We start from the raw sequence: 13,443 nt of genomic DNA, 5'->3' as shown, positions 1-13,443 counted from the left end.
ATGAACACGTCAAGGCTAAAACCTGAGAGCGTTTTTTAACATTTGGCCTTCGAACAGTCCAGGCTGAGAAAAGCACCCTCTGCTCATCTTGAAGACGCAGAAGCGTTCCTCTTCATCATTTAGGAAGCGTCTTAAAATAAAGTGATTTTACACCAGGATAAAAATACACACCTTGGAAAGTGTATTAGTTGAGCTATTCCTAGAACTAGACTTACCTGAAAAACAAACTTTTGGAGGCAGATGAGTCTTGTGTAAGCTCTACGTGGCAAAGTACATCTTTAGGGTGTCTCATCCATGATATTGAGTATTTCGCAGGACTTCACAATTAAAAACAGGTAACAGATCTAAAAGGAAAAGGTCTGCAACCAAATTTGATAGATTCTTTGTAGCCCATGTTGTACTGTTCTTTTTCAGGGTTGTGTGTCGGGTTTTGTTGCAGTTTTGTTCCCCATATTTCAGCGACAATTATTTGAGGGAAGAAGCAGACCTGAAAAGAGGAAATCAGTGGAGCAGTACATCGTCAGGAACCTGGCCCTTTGACTTTCAGGAGGAATGTGAAATACGCAGCCACAGAAAAGAAATCACATACGGCCCATGGCATATTCCAAACGTGCTTCCCAAACTTTGCTTTCAGAACAAGTACTTGTTTATGTTTCATACAGAATTTGTAACGGGATTGACAGCCTCTGGGGTTTTGAAGCTTAAGAAGCTGCTAGCATTTTTTCTGACTGATGAAAATCTGCAGACTGACTCTACTTTGCTTTAGCTGAATACCAGCAAACCCACAACATCACTTCAGGCATTGCTTAGGTTTTTTTGTTGTTGTTGCTGCTGTTGTTATCGCTTGTCACATCAAATAAAAATCTAAATCCATGAATTTGATAAAGCTACTTTTCCTCTTGTGAACATGAGGTTAACACACAGTGAGTTCTGGAAAGAAATGAAACGCTTTGTCCATCACTCAGGTATGGCTGCAGCTGCACCGTGCAAAGCTCTTGCAAACACACGCAGCTGCTTTGGAAACACAACCAACCAAGAAGCTACTAATGAGCAGGAGTGTTTATGATTTCTCCTCCTAAACCAGTCCTCAACAAGACACTGCTCCGAGTTGCATTTTTCTCTCAAGTACCACAACTTTTAGTAAAGATGCCAGCTTTCCTACTCAGGGTGCTACCCTGTGGCTGGCACACCAAACCCCTCTGAAATAATTTTTCACAGACACTTGGTGCAGTTTTGTTGACAGGAACAGAGTCCTGCTGTTCTGTCTGTGTAAAACTTGCTAACTTCACTTAGACTGTCTTACTACCTCCTCTTTTTCAATCCTTTCTGATGCTTAGGTTTGAAAGATCTTACTGAACTGAAACATCCATAGAAAGCAATTTGCAACAGCACTTTCAGTGCCCTGAGGTAACAAACTAAGGAAAGCAGAAAAACTTAAACCTGAAAGACTTGATCTTCATACTTTCTCGCTCCTTCTGCAAAAATTAAAGGTTTCTACATTTTTATAATGTCCACCCTTGGCCCATAATCTGGACCTGTGGAAGGAAGTTGACTGTCACAGCTCTCTTTTCAACAGCTGAACACACGTGGGCATGTCTACTGGCAAAATGGAGACGTAACTGCAAGATGTGCTACGCTCCATCTAGCAGGGCAGATCTCTACACTACCAGTCTTTGCAGCATGTATCACTCCACTGGCTACAATAAACTAGCACAAGTCTAATAGCAAGCATTAAAATCACAACCTCATTGTTTTGTATGAACATAATTTGTAATTTTTTCACCAGTTGTGGATTGAGTACAGCAATATCGAAACCACAGCCTTTATGGTTTGTCTGCATAAGGTATCAAAATGCATTTATTTAGAAGAGCGAATCACAGATCAGATTACACTGCACAGCCATTTAATGTCAAAAACCTAACGGAATTATAGTCATACACGTGCACAAAATGACTCAGCAAGCAACTGTATTCAAAAGCTAAGTCACATCTGAAAACATAGTCATGATGTGTTCTTGTGTTAGATGTTGCTTAGCCTGCCTAAGCTACCAATAAACCGTACCTTCACCTTCACCCCGGCTCTCCACTGAAGCCAAAGGGTGCTTTCCGTGCCAGCCTCTCCCTGGCAGCAGCGAGAGGGGGAAGGCAGCAACCCCGGTGCGCCAGCGTCGCAGCCCGGCGGTGCCGGCGCGGAGGGCAGCGAGGCCAGGGAAGATGGCGGGCAGGCTGGGGGCTGAAAGGCCAGGTCCCTGCCACTCTCAGCAGCACACAGCCCGGCCCTTCCGTCAGGGCCCAGTACGAGTACCAGAGGAGGCTGGGCATCCCTCCTCCCTTGCTATCAGTATCCGCGAGACCTCTCCGATACTTACAATACTGGATGATATTGTAATTATTTTTTTTTTTTAATATCCAGTGTTAAAGGTTCAAGCCATAGCACCCATCAGTTATCACTACTGTAGCTTCTGCATGCAGTTTCCCCTTAAGAGCTCAATTCTTAATCTATAAAATGAGCTAATATACTTACTTTTTTTGCTAAGAACTTGAACAGACCAAAAAAAGAGCTGTTTAACAAATAGGCATGATCAGCTAAGATTTTTAAAAGAAGCAAAATACCATTGGAATTACAAAGGACATCAGCATTTACCTTTTGTACTGTATAAACAGTAACTAATAAGGAAAAACAGTCAGCTTTCTCTATTGGGAAACTGAAATGATCATTCAAGGGAGAAAAATGTCCAATATAATAAAATCATTGTAGTATTTTAACCTATATGCCTGACAAGCCTTGAAATGCTATTCAAATTGATCCATCAAACAAGAACCTGCACCACCCAAGGAATTTTGATATTGTTAAGTTTTATTTTATAATACAGTGTTGGGCACTTTATGGTAATGTGGAGTTCACCAAAAACTTCTACTAACGCCACAAACTTATAAGAAAAAAAAAAACCCACAACAAACAAATAACAAAACACACCACACATCACAGCTCATTTACTACATTTACACAGTGCACTACTGACAGTAGTCTAAGGTCTGAATTACAGTTCTCGAGATGACTTTGAACAGTAGTCCAGAGGGTGCAAAAGCATGGAGTAAATTCTTAGATTTGGTTCTAGTTTTACTGAAGATCAGCGACTAAATTTTTAAAACTGTTAGGACAATGTTGGGTTGTTTGTTGTTTTGTTTTTTTTTAAATCTCTGAAACTATTAAAATGATCTATAAAACCTCAAAATGTCCTGTATTTCACCCCTCTTTTATAAGTAATAAAGGCTTACAACAAGGACATTATCAGGAACAGTTTTCAAAGGTCACTAAAAAAACATCCTGAAAAAAAATTAGAAGCATTGGGATACATAATGTTGCTTTTTTCTGTATTGAGGCATTTCTCATTGTGTCTGACACAGATCTAAAAATAACAACCACAAACTGTCAGTTGGCTAAATGTATAAGGATTTCAAATTTCTCTTGCTCCTCAAATATCATGAAGTAACAGACGTGATGTGCTTGTGCGAAACCGCACCAAGACTAGTTCCACAGTGCTTTATTGCCTCATTCAAGTATATTAATTTAAAGAAGTTCTCAAGGGAAAACCAAAGGTTAGAACAAAATGTACATCAATATACAAAGAAATTAATTTACAAAAAATTAAAAGGATACTGGCAACATTACTAGATATTTTAAGTAATGACTTGTGATAATTAGGGATGTCACAAACTAAATTCTTAATACATACAGTCATCACCATGAACTCTCACCTCACTGGTGGTACTGAAAAGCAATGCTTAACTCCTCATCTTTTTAGCAATGATAAACAATAAACATTGCAAATTCTAATATTTAACCCTACTTCAATTTAACCACGTTATAGTTTTAAGAATTACCTAGACCTACTGGTATGTGAACATTGGCTTAAGCCTTCTTATTTCCATAGAATGCAACATCCATAATCATTCCCAGTCATTGGAAAGATACAATTGCCTCATTTGAATATATTCTTCATGTTTTTATCATACAACCATATTCCAAAGGTATATGTAATTTTACATTTTTGAAAAATATCATTTCAAGGATCTGCTTGAAAAGCAGATGTGCACTACTAAATTACTTTGAAACAAGGAGAAATATTGCACAAAATTCACTGAAGATTTGAAAGTGAACATATTTTCCCCCCACAACCAAGTAGCTCCCTTATTTTTAACAGAAACAGAACATCATTTCACACAGAATCATAACAAACGTCAATGTTACTTGAACTCAACTTCTTTTTCAAATGCTAATACTGTTACTGGACTCTAAATACAAATGTCGTTAGTATTGACCTAAGTAATAGTAAAAGTTAATTGAGTACCCTTTACTACAGTAAACCTTGGTGTAACTTCCAGCTGTGTTACCTGCTTCATACTCCAACCCAGCAGAAAATGGCAACAGCCCTGCCAGGATAATGGATGGTCCTCTAGACTAAGGTGGCTGTGGACTCATCAGGCAACTCTATTTAATAAAGAAGCTTAGCAGCTTCCAGGAAAGACCTATCAAGTACTTTCAACTGGCCACTGACTAAAACTGTAGAACAGACATTACAAAGCAAATCAAGGAAGGTTTTGCACAAAAAAAACATACCGTCCCTTTTCCATTCCTTTATTTTCAACCACCCTGAAGATCATGAATCCTAGACCCGCTGTGGTCCATGCCCTTGGGGTGAAGTTGAGGACACCTTCTATTCAGCCCAGACTCTCTTATCGGGAAAACAATGCTTGTCAAAGACATACACATCTAATAGCAGCAAAGAAGTTACTGAAGACAAGTCACACCACCATTCATACTGTTCTTGCTGGTGCATTTATTTCTACATTCATTCTCCAAAGATTTACTGCGATACCATGGGAACAGACAGCCTTCACCATCCTGAGCTTTGCCATAAGGAAGCTGCTTGCCTCAGGTGTGATTTTATTAGCCACATTTGTTTAGCCTGAATTTTCAGGCTGTTGGTAACATGCTGGCTGGAGTCTCACAGCACCTGGACTCTAGCCTGGCACCAAGAGAGAAGATGGTAACTCCCTTGGGAATAAAGACCTCCCTTGACCTCTCCCTGAGAAGTTGAGGAGGTCAGTGGTGATGGGGCTCCTTTCTGCAGGACAGCGTACTACAGTCAGTGTTACACAGGGGGTGCGTTTGCAAAAGGGCCTCATGCTGGCACTTTGATTATTGCATGAAATGTTTCTTCAGTTAATTACATGCATAGAGAAAAGATTTTAGATGCTCCTAGCAATTCCATTAGACAGCTGCACCAATGAAAGATTGTTCTGTAGGACTCAATATGACTGATTGTAGGTGGAGAAATAGAAGCTGTTTTTAAAATTTGGTTTAACTGTTCTTTTACCTAGACTTTACATCATTTACAAAAACACAAGGTTGTAAACTAGCTCATTCTAAAACCTGAAAAGACATCTAAAACAGATTTTTGAGATCTAAAGCACTCCTCTAATAGATTGGGTGGGATTTTCAAAAGCACCCAGCATTGTGCCTAAAGCTCTGGCTGAAGTCTATGTTACAGTGCCTGAGAGGGTACTTCGGCCAGTGCCGAGAGCTTCTGGTGACCCCACCCAAACAGCACCAGTATCACTGAAATCCTAAATGACAATGAAGGGTTCAGTCAACAAGTTCTATGACAACATCTACAACTACATTTTTTTCTTCAGAACAAGTCTATTTTTTGGAGCTACACAACGCCCAAATATGTGGGATGAAGAGCAAACCAGTGCCTACTCTACACAGACTGCCCTCTGCATGCATAGAGGGTGGGCAGGCATCACCTCTGCACCTGCAGCACTGTCCTTCCCTGGATACCTGCTCTGTTCTTCACATGTTGCATCTCTGTATACATGGATAGGAAGGCTCTGACTGGGACAACACATTATCCCTTCTGCAAATCCCACGGGATTAATTCCATAGGCAATATTATTTTTGCCTATGTGGCTGGGTTGTAATCACTACAAATGAGCTAGAACATTAAACAATATCCTGAAACCTGGATTTCCTCAAAGTTATTATCCCTTCTGAGGACTCCCAGCCTCTGCTTCACCACACCCCACTAGAACAACCCAGGAATCCCTTTTTCTTTCTACTGCCCTTACTTTTTTCCTCCCAAACCAGATGAGTGATACGGCTCATTTCAGGCAGACATCTACGCAAAACAAAGTCAAAGATATTCAAGTTCTAGTTTGACTTTCTACATCAGAAATTTGTTCCTATGTGTAAGTAACAGATTACAAAGCTTCTATCTCCCTTAAACAGGAGAAATGGAAATATTTTTGAGATCCTGAAGAAGAGATGCCTCTGAAGAAGACCACAGGAGCTCTGACTGAGCAGAATTCAGTTCTCACCAGCAGGTGGTGATAAATGTTGATAAGTTTTAAAGACATCAGAAGGATTTCCACAAATAAAAAGCATACAAGTATAAAACTTGTAAAAAGTACTGGACCTGGACAATTTATCTTAATATAGAACCCAATGCAGTAATAAAAATATCTTATATGTAGCCAATAAACACTTTTATATTATCACAAAGACAGAGAACAACAGTATTGAACCAGAAATATCAGTTTGGACTCTTATCTATTTGGTAGCTGATAATTCTGTTTAAATAAGGCACAATACTAGCCTTTTTAAAAGATGATGGATAGTAAGTGGAAAAGACTCTGTAGTATTACAGACTTAAAAATGTACCTACAGTTAAATTCAACATAGATATAAGACGAGTTATTTTTTAACCCGTACAAGGTTCAAAACCAAAAAAGACATACTATTTAATGACTGTAAATACTCTATGTGCTTTATAAATAGTAAGGAAACAATGTGGCATAAGCACAGTAACTAACATTTTGGCTGAAAAAGAAATAATTCTAAGTTGAATTTTACCTTCCATCTTCTAGTTAATCTGTTTACTTCTTTTCAGTCTGCATTTTCACTCAGTGAAACAGTGAATTATTACTACAATGCCTTGATTTTGAAAGATTCTACTATTAAACTTCCAATTTTATGATCCTTATAGTAACTGTAAGAATATTAGCAGCTTCACATGGCTTCCATATTTCTCCCACAAAGGTGAGAATGGCGCAATCTATGTGATAACAGGAGTTCAGTGTCTAACTCTCATGTAAAGCCAGTAAGATTTATTCTATCAGAGAGGCATTTTTGAAAAGCATTTTCTGGCAGCATTCCTGAACTTCAGCGTTGGATGGTTTTGAAAGTAACAATGGCCATAATTTCTGAATTTTTTTCTATTTTGCTATTTAAAACGTTAATACTGTTTATTACCTTTCAATAAATGAAGAAAACAAAATATCATCTTAGATGGAACCATGGACAGAAACACCACGCCAGACAAAGAGGGAAAGAAAAAGGTGAATCTTGAAATTCTCGTCAACAAAATGCCAGGACACGAATGAGGACAAGTGAGAAGTGCTACAAGAACAAAAATGTTTGTGTGGCCTGTCTTGTCTTGGACACGCTTGACAGCACTACGTTTGGGTAATGTTTAGTACCGGCAAAGGCAAAGAACATCCTCTGCAGAGTCATTAACACTACCTTCTAAACAAGTACCCATGAGGTTGCTCTGCAGCTTTCTCATCTGAACAGCACCTGAGCCACCTGGAAAATTTAGAGCGAAGAATTTAAATAATTTTTATCATCCTTTTAATTTTTAATAGAGCAAAATATTTTGCCAAATTACATTTTTATGCTATTAAAAAAATCCACAACATACCATGTTGATACACAAGGGGAAGCCAAAGGATAGATAAATACTTTGGAGTACAGACCTCTGGACATACAGTCTCTGACTCTGGAATATTGAGATTCTCCAGCAATGCAGACTGCACATGCCCTCAAGAACGTTCATGCTCTCATCAGACACAGACATTTCTGTAAGATTTGCACTTTTACAATCTTTTACCTTCATGAAACCAATTAAAAAAAGGTATGGAGGCTCATCCTCAATGACAAAACTGGGCCAGCCTTTCTCATTCAGGAACAAACTGAAACTTTTTGCATTAACGAAGCCAAGGTCTCACTCTACTGCATCTCCTTGGCAAAGCATCAAACATTGCCTCTGCAATCATATGGATCCATTCCTTTAGGTCAGCTGCCTTGTAGTAAAGCAGCCAAAAAAACCCTTCCTATCTGCATTAGCTAGAAGGAAAATTCATTCATAAATCTCAGTGTGGCAACCGATACTAAACTTTGCTACAAACTACTATTAAGATATTAAAGCACAATCTGACCCAAATACTGACCTCATGAACATGCTCACTCAGGCCTATATTGACACTAAGACTAACCATTCAAGCCAAAGAGGGAAAAAAAGAAAAAAAAAGTTTCTGACATTAGTTCAGAAAAGCAGGAAAGCATTCTTCTCAGGAACAGTTCATTTTATACCCATGTGTTACTTCCACAAACTGTGTCACAAATATCCTTCAAAGTTTACAACTCCAATCTGCTTAAACTTACTTCATGCCTTTCCTGTCTTGAGCTACTGCGAAGGACAATGTATGTATAGTAAGGTGTAGAGGTGGAAAAACGGGAGCAAAATTAAAAAAAAAAAAAAAAAAAAAGGAAAGAGCTGCTCCATATAGCAGCAAGAATTTTCAGACTTTAAATATCCAAATATTCCTCAGGAATGCTGCCAGAAGGAGGATAAATGCTTGTTCTAAACATAATAAACATTAAGTCCATTTAGTCTCCTTCATTGAACTTAGAGAGAGATTTTTGGTTGTACAACTTGGCTAAAATGAGAGTTGGACATATGCAGTCTCAAGCTGAATCTGTAATTTTACTTTTCTAGTGTTACAAGTAATTTTCAGTCATGATTCTCTAATAATTTAACTAAATATGACTTCTAAGTAACAGTAATTCAGTCTACCTTCAAAAAGGTCGGACTAAAAATGGAAAGAAAATAATTCAGAAGAGGCACAAATTAATTTTCAAACACTATTAAACTGCAGAGAATAAAAAACAATAGAAATCTATCAATTCCACTTACACTTTCCTTTCTGAAAATTTTTAGGTGAAATAGTCTGCCTAGGGAAACCAGAAAATATGTCTTTAAAGTGTCCTAGTTGTAAACAGAAGTTAATAAACATCACATTATAATTCAACACTTCATGTACTTTACAGGAGAGAGAAAAGCATGCGCTACTTTTTTGTAGCCTGGAAGACAGGGCCACAGTTTCAGTTTGGAGTAAATTCCAAGCTATATTCACAAGAAATTCCTTAACCTAAAAAAAGTTTCCTTCCCCACCCCCCTTTGCTGAAGCAAATTCTTGCCATGGAAGGTCATTATTGCTGTTTTGTAGATTTGCATTCATCTTCTAAGATAGTTAAACCTCTTCTCAAAAGATTAAGGCAATTATAATTCATTACAAATATTAACATTTGTACATTTCAGGCAAATCAGATTGCTCGGTTCATTTCATGCTTAATAGGATTAATATAGTACCTTCAAAACCTGGTTACCTGTTACGTGATACCTTTCCTGCTGCTTAGAGGAAGCAAATGCTAGGAAGCACCGTACATATGCTGTATTTTTAACACAGAGACTAACTAGTACCTGATTTAAGAGTGCATTCATATATTTAGTTCCATTTTGTGGACCTAACTACAGCCAACAAATGAACTGGGTAAACACAGAAGCAGATGTCCCAATGGCAGAAAATACATACTCAACTGAAGAGAATTATTTGTATAATCAAAGACCTCTTATTCCTTTTTCATCTTTTGGTTATCATGTTATATGGAGTTATATGGAGTCCTGAGTAGTCTCCCTTTAACTTCTGATGGGAGTCAAGTTACTCTTCTCATTGTTTTCTTACGTTTTATTTCCACTGCTACTGCTGGATAAGCTATCCTTTGAAATATTTAAACCATAGTGAAAAGCAGAACTCAGTTTACACAATGACACCACTTCCTGAAGAAGCCCACCCTCTTCCGGAGTTTCATTTCCTTCCTTCCCATCTTTCTCCCAGGGGACCAGAATGGATGGATGTTGAGCAAGACTTGCTGTGAGCTGATCTTCTGAGGTATTGCTTAGTGTTTCATTCTGCTTTGCATACTTATAGGAAGAATAGCTTGCTTTGAAACTTTCTAGAGCTGGCTGGGCACTTGACTGTACTGGAGATGGGTTCTGGTGGTATCCTGATGTCGTACTGGTGGTATCCACCTTGCCAGTAATACAGGTTTTGTCACTACTTTCTTCTTCCAGCCTTGAGAGAGATTCTCTCTGGCCACCAGAAGAAACTTGCTTCCTTGGTGATGGAGGGAGCTGCTTCCCATAGAGGACGCTGTCATCCTGACCAAGGTTCCACTCTGCTTGATCATTAGCACTGCTGCAGAGCAGGGTAAGGTTGCTCTCACTCGGTGCATTTGACTTGTTCTGAAAGAAAGAACATGTATTTACAGTTAATGTCACCAGAAACATCTCTACACTGTCACTTTCGAAACAAAAATACTGTAACAGATTTTGTGTGTTCCTAAATCATGGGTCCCCTTTGGGGTTCCATGTTACAAAAAAACAATCCCAGGAACAATGTAAGATCAAGTATTTTTACACTTCCTAGCCAGAACCCTCTGTCTCTTACCCTAAGGATCACCTTTTGTACAGAGGAAGGACTTCCGTCTCCCCTGTCCGTTCAATCCTTGCACAAGCAGTTTTCACAGTGAACAAAGGCGCACTTTGCTGGTTTGTACCTATAATATGAGAAGGAGCTGGACTAAAACTAAAACCAGATGGAATTTCCTCTTTGCTTCAGTAATTAATGATACCAACTTTCAATATTAATTTTTTTTTGTCAAACAAACAAAACCGGGCATTTTATTAATGTGACCCTTGTGTGACACTCCTAATATAAAATTTTACAAACTTTTTAAACATTTGCATCAGAATTTGCTGTTCCAGTAACAAATCTTCTAGGATCCCTTTCAGCAAAGGTAAATGTTGGACATTTGATATGAGCTGGAAATCAAAAACATTGACCATTTTTTTTGGCTAACATCACAGAAGTAACTTGGTGAGGGTTTTGAAGTTGTAGGCAAGCCGTTTGTTTACACTACAGGTCCTGTGCAACTCTGCCTAAAAAAGGATCAAGGAGCCCTCTTAAAAAGCTCTGGAGTACTATTCTAGCAGTGTTTCAGGTGCAATCACCACATGGATCCCATAACTTAATCAAGACAGAAACATCACCATATCATTATAACTACTGTGAAAATGGAAATAAACACTTTCTAAATCACACTAAAAGAAAGAAAGATTAAAACCAGCTGTAGGAATACCACATTGAACAGCTAAATATAATATTAAACTATTTGATTAAATAAATCATTACATTATTCACAGCTCTGTATGTGGTTACTGTTACAAGGGACAAATACTGTTCCAAGATGACTTGGTAAACCGGGCAAAGGTGTAACCAAATCTCTTGGCTGGTGAAAAACCACCATGCAGTGACCAGCCTGGGTGTACTGTTACCTAGCCCTAGGAAGACACATTAGCAATTCTAAGGACTACGCTGCAGCATCTGAGCTGTATATCGTTGATTCCACAAGTGCACGATTCCATTATAAAGGGACTGGAGTCGTTTTTCAGTGAAAGCAGAAGACTAACCGCAGTCTTGTAATCAATGTCATCCATTGACCTAAAGAAATCCAGGCTCTTTGCTCCTGAGAGCTTTCCTTGATCTGAACTGTGTGTGCTCAGTGTGTCCAAAATCTCTCCAAGCAAGTCCATTTCTCCTTGATGCTGAGGAGTTATTCCAGTTTCACCAGAATCATCACTATCGTAAAAGTAAGCAGAAGCTTCTTCACTGTCTTCTGATGATAACCTAAAAACAAAAACTTTTCCATCAGCTAGGAACACAAAAGCCATTTTATTACAGCCACTTCTGAAAGTAAGTAGGGGAATGTGTTCCAAGGCTTTTGAAATGGAACATAAACCTGGAATTTCATTCTACTCAAGGATTTTCCTAAACACAGATGTACGATAGCTATGGAGATGCAGTTACCATTAGCTGTTTTTCCTGTCTCCTGTCTCTTCGCCAACCATTTATAACTGTTATTTTAATATGACTTCCCAAATCTTCCCTCCAAATTTTAGTTATTCCAAAACTGGTTCCTCTTTTCCCTTGTCTACACCTTATATTTAGGACAGTGTAGCTACACCTCTCCAGCTGACCTAGCCACATACTTTGTTCTAGTGGTAACGCTCTCAAACTGCAACTCTTCTTCTGTCATATGTCCTGTGCATGTAGTCTATCTTTTCATCTTGAGCCTGTGAAGACTGAGGATGATGTCAAGCTCTTCTAGACACTATAAATAATAAAAAGATATAACAGCCTGTCCCTCTTTTTAAAAGCAGATTTAATCCTAAACTGCTTGACATCATCGAGATCAAGAATCAAGCTAGCAGCCTGGACAGGCATCACTTGAACTTAATTCTGCTGAAAAACACTAGTTACCCTTTCTCCCTCCCATACACACACACAAATCCAAACAGGCTTCTTACTTGCTTGTTCTTTCCATTTCATCATCACCATCTTCATCCAAGGAAAAATCCTGGTTACTGAGGCGCTGGTTGAAACGAGTCTGGAGGACAAAAAAATTAACATTATAATTTTTGTTTATTTTCTCTATTTCAGCATTACTTATCTGGAGACTAGCTGCCACTTTACTCATTAAGACTTCCCGAGGACTTGATGAGGAAAACCATATATCAATCAAGTCTTCTAAAGGTTGTTGTAAGAGGATGTGAAGTCCTCAAGCGTCACCAACTAAAGAGCAAGAGAAACATTTTTCTTCATGGCCTATGGAGGACCTTCTTATTTATGCAAAGCCTGGAGTGCCTTTTTTTATGCAAAGCTTTGATTAGCAGAAGACTGACTATTGGAGGAAAAGCATCACTCAAGTCTATTACTTACCCTTTTTTGCAAGTATATCACAAAAAGCACTGTGGTTTACTACTTTCTGATAGAAATACTTGCTGAGTTTTGGTTGATGTGGTCTACTGAGAATGAAGAAAAACAGATTTTTGCAGTAGCAAATACAAAAGAAGTCAGGAATCTTTTTACATAGTTATATTTATGTTAGAGTGCTAAACAGAATGGCAGAGTAAGCAGTACACCAGCTTGAAAACTATGCACTAAGAATGCAATTGTCCTGCACAGAGGTGCAAGACAATTTACTGTAAATTACAGTTAACTCAAAGTTGGCATACACGCAGAGCATCCCATGGGGAGTCTGTGCAGAGTAGATAGTGTGCTGTAAATCCACACACTACCATACTGAGTACTCACTAACCTGTTATATCACATTATTATTTAGCAAACAGAACCAGGCTATTTCTTCTATTTTTCAAGTATTTCTACAATACTTGAAAAAAAGTCTCTATCTTGACCA

At 38.4% G+C, this 13,443-nt stretch overlaps 1 protein-coding gene across 4 annotated transcripts in view; it reads right to left on the bottom strand.

The window, feature by feature from the left end:
- Positions 1-2,835: 2,835 nt before the first annotated feature.
- DENND1B (DENN domain containing 1B) overlaps positions 2,836-13,443 on the bottom strand; it is a 168,426-nt gene continuing 157,818 nt past the window's right edge. For 3 of the 4 annotated variants that reach the window (XM_075422316.1, XM_075422317.1, XM_075422318.1), the window contains 3 exons: positions 12,554-12,633; positions 11,657-11,873; positions 2,836-10,429 (listed from right to left, as the gene is read on the bottom strand). In XM_075422316.1, coding sequence (XP_075278431.1) covers positions 9,866-10,429; positions 11,657-11,873; positions 12,554-12,633 — 861 coding nt within the window. In that variant the 3' untranslated portion in view covers positions 2,836-9,865. The remainder of the gene's footprint in view (positions 10,430-11,656; positions 11,874-12,553; positions 12,634-13,443) is intronic. The other variant, XM_075422319.1, reaches the window with a different exon arrangement.

This window comes from Opisthocomus hoazin, chromosome 6, assembly GCF_030867145.1.
Source record: "Opisthocomus hoazin isolate bOpiHoa1 chromosome 6, bOpiHoa1.hap1, whole genome shotgun sequence".
NCBI lineage: Eukaryota > Metazoa > Chordata > Aves > Opisthocomiformes > Opisthocomidae > Opisthocomus > Opisthocomus hoazin.
The sequence above is the reverse complement of the archived record's forward strand: the minus strand, read 5'-3'. Positions and strand labels throughout refer to the sequence as shown.